Here is a 14,476-nt window from a genome sequence, read left to right as displayed (position 1 = left end):
CATTGGCTTGGTTTTGATAGGAAGCCTTTCTGCAAATTGCCGTTGAAGCCTGAAGGTGTTTGTGCCTAGCTAGGTTTTAATGCTTGTTGTGATACTGTTTCACATCTGGTTATTAAATTCTTATATAATTTCATTCGGTTATTAATGAAGCTTTAGTTTGTGTTACATTATCTACTTCTGTTTCTTCTATTTATGCTCTGGTTCTGTTTATCTATGAACAGGGAAGTATGTCTAAAGGTTTTGTGTGCATCATGAGGTGTATACAATATCTGCGGTTAAAACTTGCAAAGTTTTTTTACAAAGCTTTTTGTTTTTGTTTTTGTGTGCACGAGGGTCATACAATATCTGCGGTTAAAACTTACAAAGTTTTTGTAATACTTATTCTCATGTTGTTTAAGTTTTATTTTGGCTTTGGGAGACCATTGTACAAATTTTCATGGATGATGTTTGTGTCTAGCGATGTTCTTATTTTTCCTTTTTGAAATCTGGTTACTGTCACATCCGTTTGTGCACAAGGTGAGAAACACAGGTGCAAAAATGCAAATGGTAAGGTTGAACATTAATGGCCCAATACTATTTTAGATTAATTTTTGAATCAGCCTTGATATTTGTGATCTCTTATTGGCAGAAAGCAAATGTGTTATGACCACTCTCACACCTTCCATATCTCCCATGATTGGGGTGTGTTGTTCATCATTACAGTCAGAGAGACGAACAGTGGTTGGGTTTGATGAGCGTATGCTTCTGCATTCAGAGGTATAGATGCTGTTCCATACACACTTTGAAACCCTTCTAGATTTTTTCTGTCTATAAGATGACCCCCCTTACACATGCTCCCCCAATCATGACCTTCATGTATGGAAATGTGGTTGTAAACATTATTTTTTTCTTGGTCTGTTTATATGTTAACTGCATATGTATATGTGCCAGATAAGTGGGTTTTATTTTGGGAAATTTATGAGTAGGTTTGCTGTCAAATGAAACAGATTCAGATGGAGACATATCCTCATCCAGAGAGGCCTGATCGCCTTCGTGCAATTGCTGCAAGCCTTAGAGCTGCTGGTAAGTAAGAATCTTCTTATAAATCAGGTGTTCAGTAGAATTTTGCTGAAGCTGAAGAATGGCACCTTGCTTTCATGTGCACATGTTTAGTATGATCAAATTCTCCTGGCTGAATTGTTTCTTGCTTTTGCAAATGTGTATCTACACTTTTGTCAACATACAATCAGTTTTTATTTGTTCTTTAGTCAGTTTTATTTTTTATTTTTTTTGTAGTGAATAATTCCTTGTGAGCGGAGCTGACAGTGGTGGTATTTTAAGGGTATATATAATGTGTTGTGGTGCAAAGAGATGTGTAAGGCTTTTGTCAGTTCTGAGGAAATTGTAGATGTACTGACTTTATAGACTTTGGTATGGAATAAAATGGAGCTACCATAAACAATCACGCTTGGCCATTAAAGTGAGTTTTGAATGACGATTTTCCTTTCTTTTGATCTCTCCCACAACAGGATTGTGGGGTTTAGACTCACACATTTTGCTACACTGGATAAGGACTCAATAGCTTTTATTACAACCAAATAACATCCATGGTATTCATTAATAACAAATTTACTATACAGTAAATAGCAGCCATACTATATTGAGTGCCATGTAGTCATGAATATTAGATGAAGTGTAAAGGTTTAAAACAAAATTAGATTTTGAGCTTTACGTTGAAGAAAAAATGAATATCTGAAAAGAAAAGTGAAAAGCTTTGTATGAAAGAAAAGTACAATCAATAACTAGAGGCTGGCATATGATAAAACAAGTAGCCATGTTACAGAAAATTTAAAGTCAGCCTTCATCAAGGAGAAAACCTATCTTCATAATACCAGATAATCCAATTCATAGAAAACTTAAAATTTCATACACAAAATTCAGTAGCCACACTAGAACTAGCAAATGTGGAACATACCCAACTCAGGCATAAGCACATACAACAATCCAAATTAAATTTTTGCACCCATTCCACTTTGTAATATACACATAAACGCACACTCCACTCTCGTGATGAGCTTTTACACTATGCTGTGAAATCCTAAGACTTGCAAATACATTTTTTTGGTAACTAGAAGAAAAATGATATCATTGACAAGAAATTACATCCATCAGCACATTTTCTGATCGGTTCATAACTGTGCTTTAGGAGCTTGATCAAAAGGCCTATAACTAAAATTTTTACTATTTATTTCTCCATTAGCAACACATCCTTGATTGACTAAGATACAAAATAGAACTTAAGCCTCTTAGTCCTCAAGGAAGATTGCTTTGCCTTGTTTCTGCTCCTTTTCTCCATTTTCTTTCAATCATCTATCCACCTAGTGAAATGATGTGAGGCTAGTGGAGGTCGCATCAGAATTCACTGGTTAGTTACTCCAAATTTTGCCCTGCTTGTAGGTTTGATGGGAATTCTGTTTCCTTCTTTGGATCTGAACTGTTTGACTTAGAGGGCTTGCTTCATTCTTCCAGAGGAAGTTTCAATTGTGTCTATATGCATTGACGAGAAGGGCACTACAATCATGTCCATAACACCACCCTCAGGAGGAGGGTTTGGCACCTGAACTGAAACTACCAATCTAGGATTTTACACCTGAGCTGCTGTTGCTGGTGGCAATTGCTTTGCAAGCTTATTTGGTGGTGTTCTTGAAGGTTTCTTCTCCAATGATTACCGACGTCTAGGTTTGTTGCTTTTGATTTTTTATTCTTTAGAGGGACATGCATCGTTGGACACAATGTTATCAAGATTGGATTGAACCGGTTTGGACCGGCCGGTCTGGCCGTTTTCAACCCTAAACCGGTTTGGAATGGTGCAATGGACCAAAAATAGCTGGTTCAGTACCAAACCGGTCATTTTTGCCGAACCGGTACTGAATTGGCCGGTTCAGTCCAGCCGCTTAACAACTCATGCGTGAGGCCCATTCAAGCGATTTTTTTATTATTTTTTGATTTGTTAAATATTTTTCTTAGTTGCGGCTTCGGTGTGTGAATGGAATTGGAGTGTTTTTGAGCGAATACACACCAAGAAGAGGAACCATTTGGAGCAAAAACGGTTGAATGACATGGCTTATGTTCAGTACAACCTCAGGTTGAGGCGAAACTAGTTGCTAAACAAGACACCTGAATCAAGCAAGATAACTTTGGATGACTTTGATACATCATCAGAGTGGGTTGTGGAGACCCAGTAACCAACATTTGACAATGAAGATCTTTCTTGGATGGACTTGGACCCACTTCTAGCTCCACCTTCAGGTCAAGGGGAATCAAGTCAAAATCCCACTATAGATCCTTAGTCTGCTACTGCTAATTTTGAGGATGAAGATGAGGGGGAGGTTGAGGATGTTGATTCTGATTAGTAATTTAGTACTAATAGTATTGTAGTTTGATGTATCAGAGGCCATTTAGAGTTTGTATCTTGATGTATTTTGTTTCAAACATGTATTGTACTAATTGCTAATTTGATATTATCATATTATGCACTCTTGCGATATAAATGACAACTTTTTCATATTTGTGTATAAATGATTTGAATTTATATGGATGCACATGAATATTTATGTTTTTCTTTAAAACTTGAATATTTTATGTATTTTTGCTCAATCGGTTTTTTGGTCTGGTTTTTTTACCAGTTTTCGTCCGGTTCCGACCAGTTCCCGATCCGAAGGGTCTACCGGTTCTATGACCGGTCCGACTCTGATAATTATGGTTGGACAAGATTCTTGGGAATGACCTTTATGCTAGGATGTCTTGAACCGAAAATAAATATTCTTGTTATTTAATCCCTGAATGCATCGAGATTTGTTCCATTCTAGAACAATATTGTTTCATAAATTGTGGCTAAGTTGAGCTCCATAAATTTTGGAACAGGTTGTAATTTCTGTATGGTCTTGACCTAAGTTACTAGGATTCAGATACAGATCCAGAGAGGGATCTACAAGGTTTTTGAAAACCTAGGATCTAGATATGGTGGGGAAACAACAGTTACAAACATTATAAATATATTTTTGTAATATATAAACATAAAATATATGTTAATATTTTAAGAAATAAAATTTTAAATATGTGACTAGTGTTGAAGAAAGTGTAACTAGGTTCGGTCTTCATAATGACATGATCTTTGTAAATGATGAAATGAAAGAAATAAAATTATTTTTATATGCCTTGCTACATGGGTTTCATGAGCAAGAGGTTTATTTGGTAGTGGCTCCCATTGAGAGCCTTAGGATTTATTAATAAGTCAAAGAGTCAATGTCATGTATGAAGAAGCTCTTCTTGAGCCAATGTTTAAGGTATACAAGTCTATAGGAAAGTCTAGAAACCCTCTAGAGACAAGCACAATCCTTGAAGAGGTCGACCTCCAAAATAGCTAAAGAAGTCATGTTGGCTCACCTATAGAGACACACCTGTTTAGCATGTCATGTCGGCTCAAATGTAGAGGTAGACCACTATATATATGCGGCTAGGGTCACCACAGAAAACATAGAACTCAAATTACCTGTAATTTTGGTTGGTACATGAAGTTCAGATTTTCAGATGGGTATAGGAAGAACAGTGGTTCAGAAATCTCAGATAAGTACAGTGGTTCAATATTTTCGGATGAGTACAATGGTTCAGAAACTCAGATGAGTACAGTGTGTCTGTGTTTCTCGGATGGATTCCCTTGAAGTAAAGTCTCACAATCATCACTGTCTTGGCATACTAGACAATATCATGAAGATCTCGGTGAAGGAAGAAAAACACAGCCACAATCTCGGCATAGTAGCGATGACAAGGATCTTGGTGATCCCACAGTATCACACTCTGTCTCGGCAGTCATCCTGGACATGGTCATGGTCTCTATATATTTTTGATGAGATTTCACAGTGACACACTTGGTCTTGACATACTTCTAGATGCAGTCATGGTAGATTCAATTATGATCTCGGTATAGTCATGATCCTGATGGAGACATAGTTACTAGGTGGAGATCTCAGTAAAGGTGTGGTGATGGTGCAACAACAATGATCTTGTTGTTATGATGAATATCTCAGTGAAGGTGCAACAATGATGACCTTGGTGAAGCAACAATGATGATGATGATCTCAACAGTGACAAAGAAGAGGATTGGTGTCTTGGTCTTGGAGTGGCCTAATAGGTCAAGGGTCATGGTCTTGGTATTCGCCAATTGGAATCTCTATAAGAAGAACTTTCTGTGGGTTTTCCTCTCAAAGAGAGAGGTTTTGGCCTTGGAAAAAAGCCAACATCTTGTGTTCCTGTCTCTTTTGTTTTGGTAACTATTTGATGAATGAAGAAGACACACTCTAATAATAACAAGAAGATTGTGATAATAAGAAAAGTTAAAATATCTCACAAATAGTTATCATGGCGAGAAGAGTCTGATTAAACTTAATTTGCCCTAGATTCTTCAACAACTAGTATAATATTTTATAAATATAAATTGTAATATAGATTTAAAACTTATATTAATATTTCAAGAAATATAAAATTTTAAATATACAACTAATATAATATTTCTATATATAATTTTGATTATATATATGTAGTTCCTCATAATATAGCTATATATATATGTATATATTATGAGGAACTATTACTTTTTATTTTTAACCATGGTGAATCCATTAACACATGGGGGTAATCTAGGTGAGGCTTAGGGTCAAATCTTTAGGCCGCCACTATAACCAACTGCCCACAAAGCTATATATACCAATAACTTATGACTTAGCAAGAGTCCAGACATTATGTGGGTGGGGTGCCTACTCTTTGAGCCTTATCACTAATACTATAATGTCCCAATCTAGATTTTGCAATAATCTTCACAATTACCATTGAGGCATTTTTAACCAACACTTTGCAAAAATGACATTGTGAATGATTTTCTGCTAATTATTAATGTAAGGACATTTCGTCAAACATATTGCATACAATTTAACATGAAACCCTTGTTTGAAAGTAAGCACAAGCAACAAACTCAACCTTATTATATCAAATATGAATTTGAATATACATGAGAACCTGTTAAGACACCAACAAGATGGCACAAATGGTTGAAGATATAAATGGATGACAATGACCTTTCTAATGATTCATTGATGCCTTAATGAGAAACCTGGATGGCTCCTTCATATACCTGTTAAGATTAAATCCACAAATTGACCCAGTGAGGAATCTGAGTGGTTCCTCCTTCAAGACTGACCATTGAAGACTAATTATTTTGATCAACTAGGTTGGTAATTGCTCCACCGAAGAAGATCATGCTCAGGGTTATAAACCCTCAAGCAAGCTCTAAGAGCAAAAGTAAACAATCCATTAGATACCCAAACACGCCTAAAGAATTGTCTTGGGCTTCCTTTTATAATCTTTGTCCATCCCAATACCATGGGTAAGTATTCCAAGATACAAATTCCATGGGTAAGTATTCCATGGGTGCCAATACCATGGGCACGAATACCATGAGCAATTAAATACATAATAATGTGACTTTATAAAGTTCCCTTTGTTCTCGAGGGCACATTTTAATCTAATTAAATCAATTGTTTCCCCTATACTAATCACTCGGAAAAGGCACATGACAATCCTCCCTCCTTGATATTGCTTGTCCTCAAAGAATGCCATAACTTGCATAACAATACCCGGTCCCAAATGTGCCACTGTGTCACTAGATACTATTGTACTATCCCACCATCATTAAATCCCTGGATACTTGAGTCCCAAATATACCATTGTATTATTCGGCCACAAGAGGATCCATTTTAGTGTGAACCATCCCTCAAAATCATCCCCGTAAATCTGAAGGGCATATCTTCTCATGTGCTAGTGGGGGTGTCACTATTGCACTAATCATTTTCTCTCTTGGAACCCATTCCACCAAATGTAGAACAAACTCACCATACCATGCTTGACCCTTTGTCATGCCAATGCCATCCCGCCTGAAAAGGTCTTGCTAATGCACACTAAAGATCTTGTTATCTTGGTCGTTGAGAATATACCTAGACATCTTGTGGTGCCTGTTACTCACCACCAGTGGATGACCCCTATAGGAGAAATTTGCTCCTAGATTTGTCTTTAGTTGGTAGCCAACAACCCCTTGCAGCCACCTAATAGCTTGATGTGCTATTATTCTTCACCGCTTGAGCCAGTCATTATGTGCCCTCGCTCATTTGTCATGATCATATGTTTGAAGGTGGGCCTTCCAACCCTGAAGGTATGACTTTTCATTATGTAATTGGGTGTTTATGCTTGCTTTTCTTGGCCACATTTGGGCATGGATTAGTGGGGGGATTTGGCGGAAATAAGGAGCCTTGACTTGTACTCTTGTTCCCTTACCTCATCTTGGTGGTTAATCTTGGATCTTGGTACCGTGGGATCTCTTTAATGAGCTATTAGCTTTAGGAAGGGCACTACGTGGGAAACCCCGATTTTGGTTGCGTGGTCCCTCTTCCTGACACCACATATTTCACTCCCCTCCGCTCATTACAAGCCCCTTTTCACATTTTCCCATCTAGGTCCATATTTGTCCATTGGGTCCACAAGGTGTTAGCCTCCCCTTCCCCTTGTCCACACCTTGGGTCGGGCTTGGAACGATGCCTCAGAGGTTGATGCAACTAAAAAGAAAGATAAAAGCATAATATGGCCACATACAATAGGAATGGTACCACAAAATGCAAAAGATGGCCGAGAGAAAAGAATTCAGCACGTGGGAAAAAGCCAAACATGAGCTCTACCCCTTATCATTATGGCCATCACCTTGTTTCCTAAGGCCCCTGTGAGTGCCCCTTGCATCATTAAGGAACCCATGATTGTCCCAACCCCTGGTGGGGGATGAACTGCCTGTTGAATTATGTAACTAGGTTCAGTGTTCATAAATGTATTTGAGTCACAATGAAATGTATATATCAAAAGAATGAAGAAGATATTATTATTATTTTTATTGACTTATTAAAGCATGGGTTTCATGCTTGGATCATCATGTTTTAGGTCAAAGTCCCCATTGAGGACTTCTAGGATTTATTCTGAGTCATTAGAGTCATTTTCCATTAAAAGAGACTCTTCTTGGGCTTTTGAATCATATAAAAAGAATTATTTTTGAGTCAAAAATGAATTTAGTCTCCTCCATGCCAAGTTGTTATCAAGAAGGGTAATTCGATCTTGCTGGAAGGCTATATATACAAGGCAGTTCGAATTCATTTGGAGCAATTCACTCTCTCACACATAGTTCGATATCTAGAAATTGGAAGCTAGAAAGTACGAAGTTGGAAAAGAGCTAGAAAGAGGCTGGAAAGGAGTGTGAGATTTTGGAGGTAGATAGAAGACATCAAGATTGAAATTTTGGGCCATCTCTTTTTCACTTCTAAGAATTATTTAGGGAGATTGAAGTTTTCTTTGTCTAGTCAAAGCTGCTGCTACTGGGTTGAAGCTGTTACTACATGTTGATGCTGCTAGGTCGAAGTTGCTTTTGAAGAGTTAACATCTGCATGAAGTATTGAGGGCTGTCTTGGTGTGGAGGAAGTCTTTGTCTAGGTCAAGAGTCTTGGATTATCTCGAGAAACTCGTAAAGGAAGAATTGTTGAATGGGTTTTCCCCTAGATAGGTGTTTTGCCCTGGCTGTCCGCCTACATCTATTGTCCTTGTGCTATTGTTTTTGGTAATTGCTTGAACTAAAAGATAAAAAAAAAGAACATAAAGATAAAAGAATCACAAGTAATTATTTATATAAGAAAATCTTTCTGCCTTTCTGATTTTCCAACACTGCCCCACCTTAAGGGGGTATTCATTACTACATCTTACACATTACGCTCTTATCCCCTTGAGTCCCGAGTAGTAAAATCAAGAAAAATCAATAAAAGGCAAAAGTTATATGAAGAAGGGTGGAAAACAAAGGTTGAGCCAACTCATGTATCACGATTGCTCCCTCCTACATTCATATACCCATTGTGTGGGCTTCCTTCATCAAAACTACCCTTGTACCATGGCATGTGGCTTGGAACCTTCCCTCTTGCTCCCACTCCGTTCCATCATTATTAATATGACATCTGCCATTTGATGGTTGTACCATGGACCTGTCACTCCCTTAGAGGTTGAAACCACCTAATAGGGTCCTTCACTAACCTCTCTTATCGAGCAAGGTAACACTTGTACATGTTTAAAGCCCACTTGGAAGGGTATGCCACTATGAAGTGTCCACTTTTGCCCTTGATTAGCGAGTTGCACTAATTGCTCCTTCTAGTTTGTTTCTTCCTTCATTGAATTTTTCATATTGCTATCTTCTACTCCTTCTGACCTTTTTTTGGAAAACCCTTTTCTTATATCTCTCTTTTCAATGGATGTTTAATCTACCTTTTTCCTTCTTCCTCACCTTAGCTCTGATAGCATGTTAGAAAATCAGAAAGGCAGGAATATTGTCTTTTGTTGATTATTACTTGTGATATCTTAGTGTTCTTATTAACCTTTCTTATGTTCTTCTTTTATCTTTGTTTCATCAAGCAATTATCAAAAGAAAAACATGAAGGTCAAGACATCAGATGTAGGCACTCTGCTACGGCTAAAACCCCTCTATAGGGGAAAGCCTAGTCAAACTTTGCCACTAGCAAATTCAAGTTGAGATAGACCAAGACCCTAAACCAGAAGACCTTCTTCCTCCACTAAGTCAGACTTCCAATACGATTATGCAAACTTCACTGGTCTCTTCTTGTCCAACAGCTTCAGCCTAGCAACAACCCAAAATATCGCCCCCCCAACAACTCCAGAATTTCGGGCCGGTTATAGTACTTTAACTTCACACCTTCCAATAGCTTATCAACTTCACACGAGAGAGAGAGAGAGAGAGAGAGAGAGAGAGAGAGAATTTTGACTTTTTGTGCTTTTTAGAGACCAACTTCTCCTTTGCTAGCCCTTTCCACCTTCTTCCTTGAATTTTGCACTTTTCGTTGTCCTAGCAATTGCAGATTGAGCTTGATGATTGAGTGCTCCAAATAAGGTTGAGTCGCTGCCTTTAGATAGGAGATTTTGCCCCTCAGTTAAGCCGACTTTTCTAGTTTGAGGCCGACTTGGTGGAGGAGGCCTAATTGACCTATTTTATATCAAAATAAATTTCTTTCTTGACAAATGAAGCCCAAGAAGGGTCTTTTACATTATGACATGGTCAAGGACACTTGACATAAACCCTAGAAGCCTTCAATGGAGGCTTTGACTTAAAAACAATTGACCCAAGCGTGAAACCCATGCTTTAATAAGTCAATAAAATTTATTTTTCTTTCATTTTGACGAATACATTACATCAAGACTCAAATACAATTATGAAGGCCGACACTAGTTACATTCTTCAACAAGGTCCATGCTACACCCATCAAGTGGCAGGTGTCATGTGAAATAATGATTGAACAAAGCACGGACAAAGGGAAGGCTTTGAGCCACATGCCATGATACAAGGGTAGCTATGATGAAGGAGGCCCGCACCTTGGGTGTGTGAATGTAAGGAGGGAGCAATCATGGTACATGCATTACGCCAACCTTTGTTTTCCCATCCTTCTTCATTTTCCTTTTGCCTTTTATTGGTATTTTTTTCATTTTACTGCTCGGGGCTCAAGGGGATGAGAGCATGACGTGTAAGATATAACAATGATTACACTCTTAAGGTGGGGCAATTCATCGCCCACTAGGAGTTGGGACGTTCATAGGTTCCTTAATGATGCAAGGGGCACTCATAGGGGCCCTAGGAACTAGGGTGATGGCCATAATGATAGGGGGTAGAGCTCATGTTGGGCTTTTATCCACGTGCTAAATTTTATTGCCCCAACCATTTTTTGCATTTCGTGGTACATTTCCTGTTGTACGTGGTCATATTATGCTTTTATCTTTCTTTTTAGTTGCATCAACCTCTGGGGCATTGTTCTCGGCCTGATGCAAGGTGTGGACAAGGGGAAGGGGAGGCTAACACCTTGTGGACTTGATGGACAAATGTGGACCCAGAGAGGGAAATGTGAAAAGGGCTTGTAATGAGCAGAGTGGAGTGAGATATATGGTATCAAGAAACGAGACCATACAACCAAAATCGGGGTTTCTGATGTAGTGCCACTCCTAACGCTAATAGCTAATAAAGGATATCCCACGGGACTAGGATTCAGGATTAACCCCTCAGTTTAGGAAAGGAAACAAGAGTACGGTCAAAGCCCTTCCTTCTTCCAAGTCTCCCAATAATCTTGGCCCAAGTGTGCCCAAGAAAAACATGCATAAACACGCAATTACATAATGAAAAATCATACCTTCGGGATTGGATGGCCCACCTTCAAACATACGATCATGACAAATGAGTGAGAGTACACAACGACTGGCTTAGGTTTGCAGAGAAAAATAACAAAGCAAAGTTATTAGGTGGCTACAAAGGGTTGTTGGCTGTCGGCTGAAGACAAATCTAGGAGTCAATTTATCCTATAGGGGTCATCCACTAGTGGTGGGTAACAGGTCTTTAGCCCACAACATTGGGTGTAAATCCCACCGCTTGGGTAATTTTGCTGCAAAAGATCATTTTTGTGGGTCAACTCCACACAAACCTAGTACCACAAGGTTTGTGAGAGTACCTCCCAAGCCACAATTTTAACACTCCCTCTTAGTGAGGGAGGTACTACCAATATCATACCTCGGAAGCATCACATCTTCCTATACAGGGCAAGAATCTCCCTGCACGGATGCTCTCCATTCATCGTATGCTTCATCAGCGGTCACACAAGCATAACATGCAGTGTGAACAACACACTTCTTGGAATTGTCCTTGCCATTGGAAGCCTCATGCTTCTTCTTATTCTCATAGGCCTTTATGACATTCCAAGGTTCGTCCTCATCAAGTGTGCAAGTCTCTTTCTTCCCTCTGGCGATGCACTCTTTTTGGGTTGCAGATTCTCCCTCTTGAACTCGACATCCTCTGAGTCTTAGAAGCCTTGTTCTTCCCTTGATCTATAGGCTTGCCCTTTAGCTTGTATAGACCCTTCTCCCTGACTCCAAAGGTTACTCCTGTGGAGTTAGAGCCGCTGGGCCTGAGTATCATCGTCCCATCTTAGAATAATACCTCAAACCCCTTAGCCTCAGTGGTTGAGACAGATAGCATGCTACACTTGAGCTCCGATACCCACGGTACATATTGAACTCGTAGTAGCCCTGTTGACTCCATTCTGAATGGTACAACCCTTGTCCCTTTGACAACTTTCTGATTCTTATCATCAATCTTCACATACAAACTAGAGTCCCATTCAGTCAAGGTCTCAAATGCTCCCTGCAATCTTGTCATATGCTTCGATGCCCCGATAACAATGAACCAAGCACCCTCACCAGTGTGATGTTTTGAGAAATGAGAGACTAGAGAAAACTTCTCATCGAATCTTCTCGCAAAATCATCCTGCTCGGTTGTAGACGAAGTTACCATTGCTGTCTCTTTCTTCTTCTCATTATCTCCTTTCTTCCTACGTGGACACTTGCATAATGACCATGCTCACCACATGTGAAACACTTCACTTTGCTCAAGTGCTTCTTCTTCTTCTTGCCATCATTGAACTTCCCCATACCTTTTATCTTAGTAGCAAGAGCCATATGCCCTTCATCAAAATTCTTCTTTTGAAGATCCTCATCGCAAAGTTATTTCTAGATGAAATCATCCCATAATTTGTTCCATTCTGGCAGCTTATCTCGAGTGACAATCCCTTTGATAAATGGCTTCCATTTCTCGGTGAAGCCCTTCAAAGCAGTCCTCACTAACTCAGAATCTGGAATGTTATCTCCAATGGTAGCTAGCTCATCACAAACTTGAGAAATACTTGTCAGATACGAAGCCACACCTTAGCCATCCAAGTCCCGAAGAGCCTTCCACATCTCATGTGCAGTGTTCTTTCCAGTTAGATGAGGTATCAAGCAGTGTTGCGAAAATCGCGATATTATCGGAAAATCACGATTTTTTGATTTTGGCGATATTATCGCCTAATTTTTACGCTAATTTTTTTTCACAAAAAATCGTGAAAAAATCGCAATTTTTTTCGTAAAAAGAGCGATTTTTTCCCAAAAAATCTTATGAAATATATATATATATATATATTTTTTTTCTTCCTCTGATTTTTTGATGAGGAGGAGGTGACACAACCTACCTAGGCTACCCCTTTCACCAGTAGAGGACATGGTCTACCTCTTGTAGCTCCTAGTTCTTCAACTTCTAGAGCACAACAGAGTCCACTGCCAACTCCACTGGAATCTACATCTAGAGGGTCAGAGGAAATTAGTAGTATTAGACTTTAGTTATTTGGTTCATTTCATTGTATATGATATTATGACATGTGATATGAGATAAATTATTATATTTTTTGTTGATATTTTGAGGCTGAGTTGGGAGTCATGAGTCAAGACTTACTATTCAGGACGTGATTCACTGTTATGTGTGATGTAGCACTAGAAATGATATTAAACATCTTATATATTAGTTCTTTTTATCATATTTATGTGTCAATGTATTTATTTTATGTTGTAGATGTTTTAGATATTAAAAAATTGAAAAAAAATGAATATTTTTGTATGTTACGATTTTTTCCCGATTTTACAATTTTTTCCGATTTTTTCCCCTCGCCGATAATATCCCGATAACGATTACTGCAACATTGGTATCAAGTGATCCTTGACACCATCTAAGATGATGAGCTTACCCGTCACAACCAACTCTTCATATACTTCCAACTCCTTGGGATCTGTTGGTTTTTGAATCTCCTTGTCAACAAACTCCCATATCTTTTTCATCGACAAGACCAGCGTGATCCTTTCCTTCCAAGGACTCAAGTTGGACAGCCCATCCAATCTGTCGTCATACGGATACCTCAAGCCAACAATCATCTTCGACACACTGTTAGTCCTTCAACAATAGGTCAATCAACTCCCTCTTGAGCTGTTCGCTGTGCACACTCTACGCACCATAGATCCCCGCTCTGAATCTGCTTGTCTCCACTCAATCCGCAGTTGACTCACCACCATAGAAACTAATGCATGCTTAACCTCAACAAGGCGGCGCAACATCACGAAGTTTGAGGCATATCTTGTCTCAACAACTTTTAACAACTCCAATTTGGAGTACTCTCGAAATATGGCCTGAGACTGGTGGTGGTTGGTGATGAATTTGATAATCTCCCTTGCATCCCCTGTGACTTCCTTTATCCAGGAAACTTTGTTGTCGATCTCCTCTAAGATCAGATTCAGATTATGGACAATGCATGGTGTCCAAAATATGTGGTCATACCTCCCCTCAATAATTAAACCTGCAGCTTTGCAAACTGGTGCATTATCCGTGATAACTTGCACCACCCTGTTAGCCCCTATTTGTTCAATAGCTTTTATAATAATATCAGCAATGAACTGTGCATCTTTCACCTCTCCTGAGCAGTCTTCTGCCTTGATAAACATTGCTCCTTTGGGGGAA

At 38.9% G+C, this 14,476-nt stretch overlaps 1 protein-coding gene across 6 annotated transcripts in view; it reads left to right on the top strand.

Moving 5' to 3' along the window:
• Positions 1-14,476, top strand: part of LOC149152027 (histone deacetylase 15-like) — a 135,747-nt gene that overhangs the window by 24,347 nt on the left and 96,924 nt on the right. For all 6 annotated transcript variants that reach the window (XM_089440187.1, XM_089440184.1, XM_089440182.1 and 3 more), the window contains exons 3-4: positions 629-756; positions 987-1,062. In XM_089440187.1, the coding sequence (XP_089296313.1) occupies positions 629-756; positions 987-1,062 (204 nt within the window). The remainder of the gene's footprint in view (positions 1-628; positions 757-986; positions 1,063-14,476) is intronic.

This window comes from Pinus tabuliformis, chromosome 9 (assembly GCF_031772625.1).
Source record: "Pinus tabuliformis cultivar Carrire ecotype Pingquan chromosome 9, CPIR1, whole genome shotgun sequence".
NCBI classification, from domain to species: domain Eukaryota; kingdom Viridiplantae; phylum Streptophyta; class Pinopsida; order Pinales; family Pinaceae; genus Pinus; species Pinus tabuliformis.
This window is presented reverse-complemented; position numbering and strand designations above follow the sequence as displayed.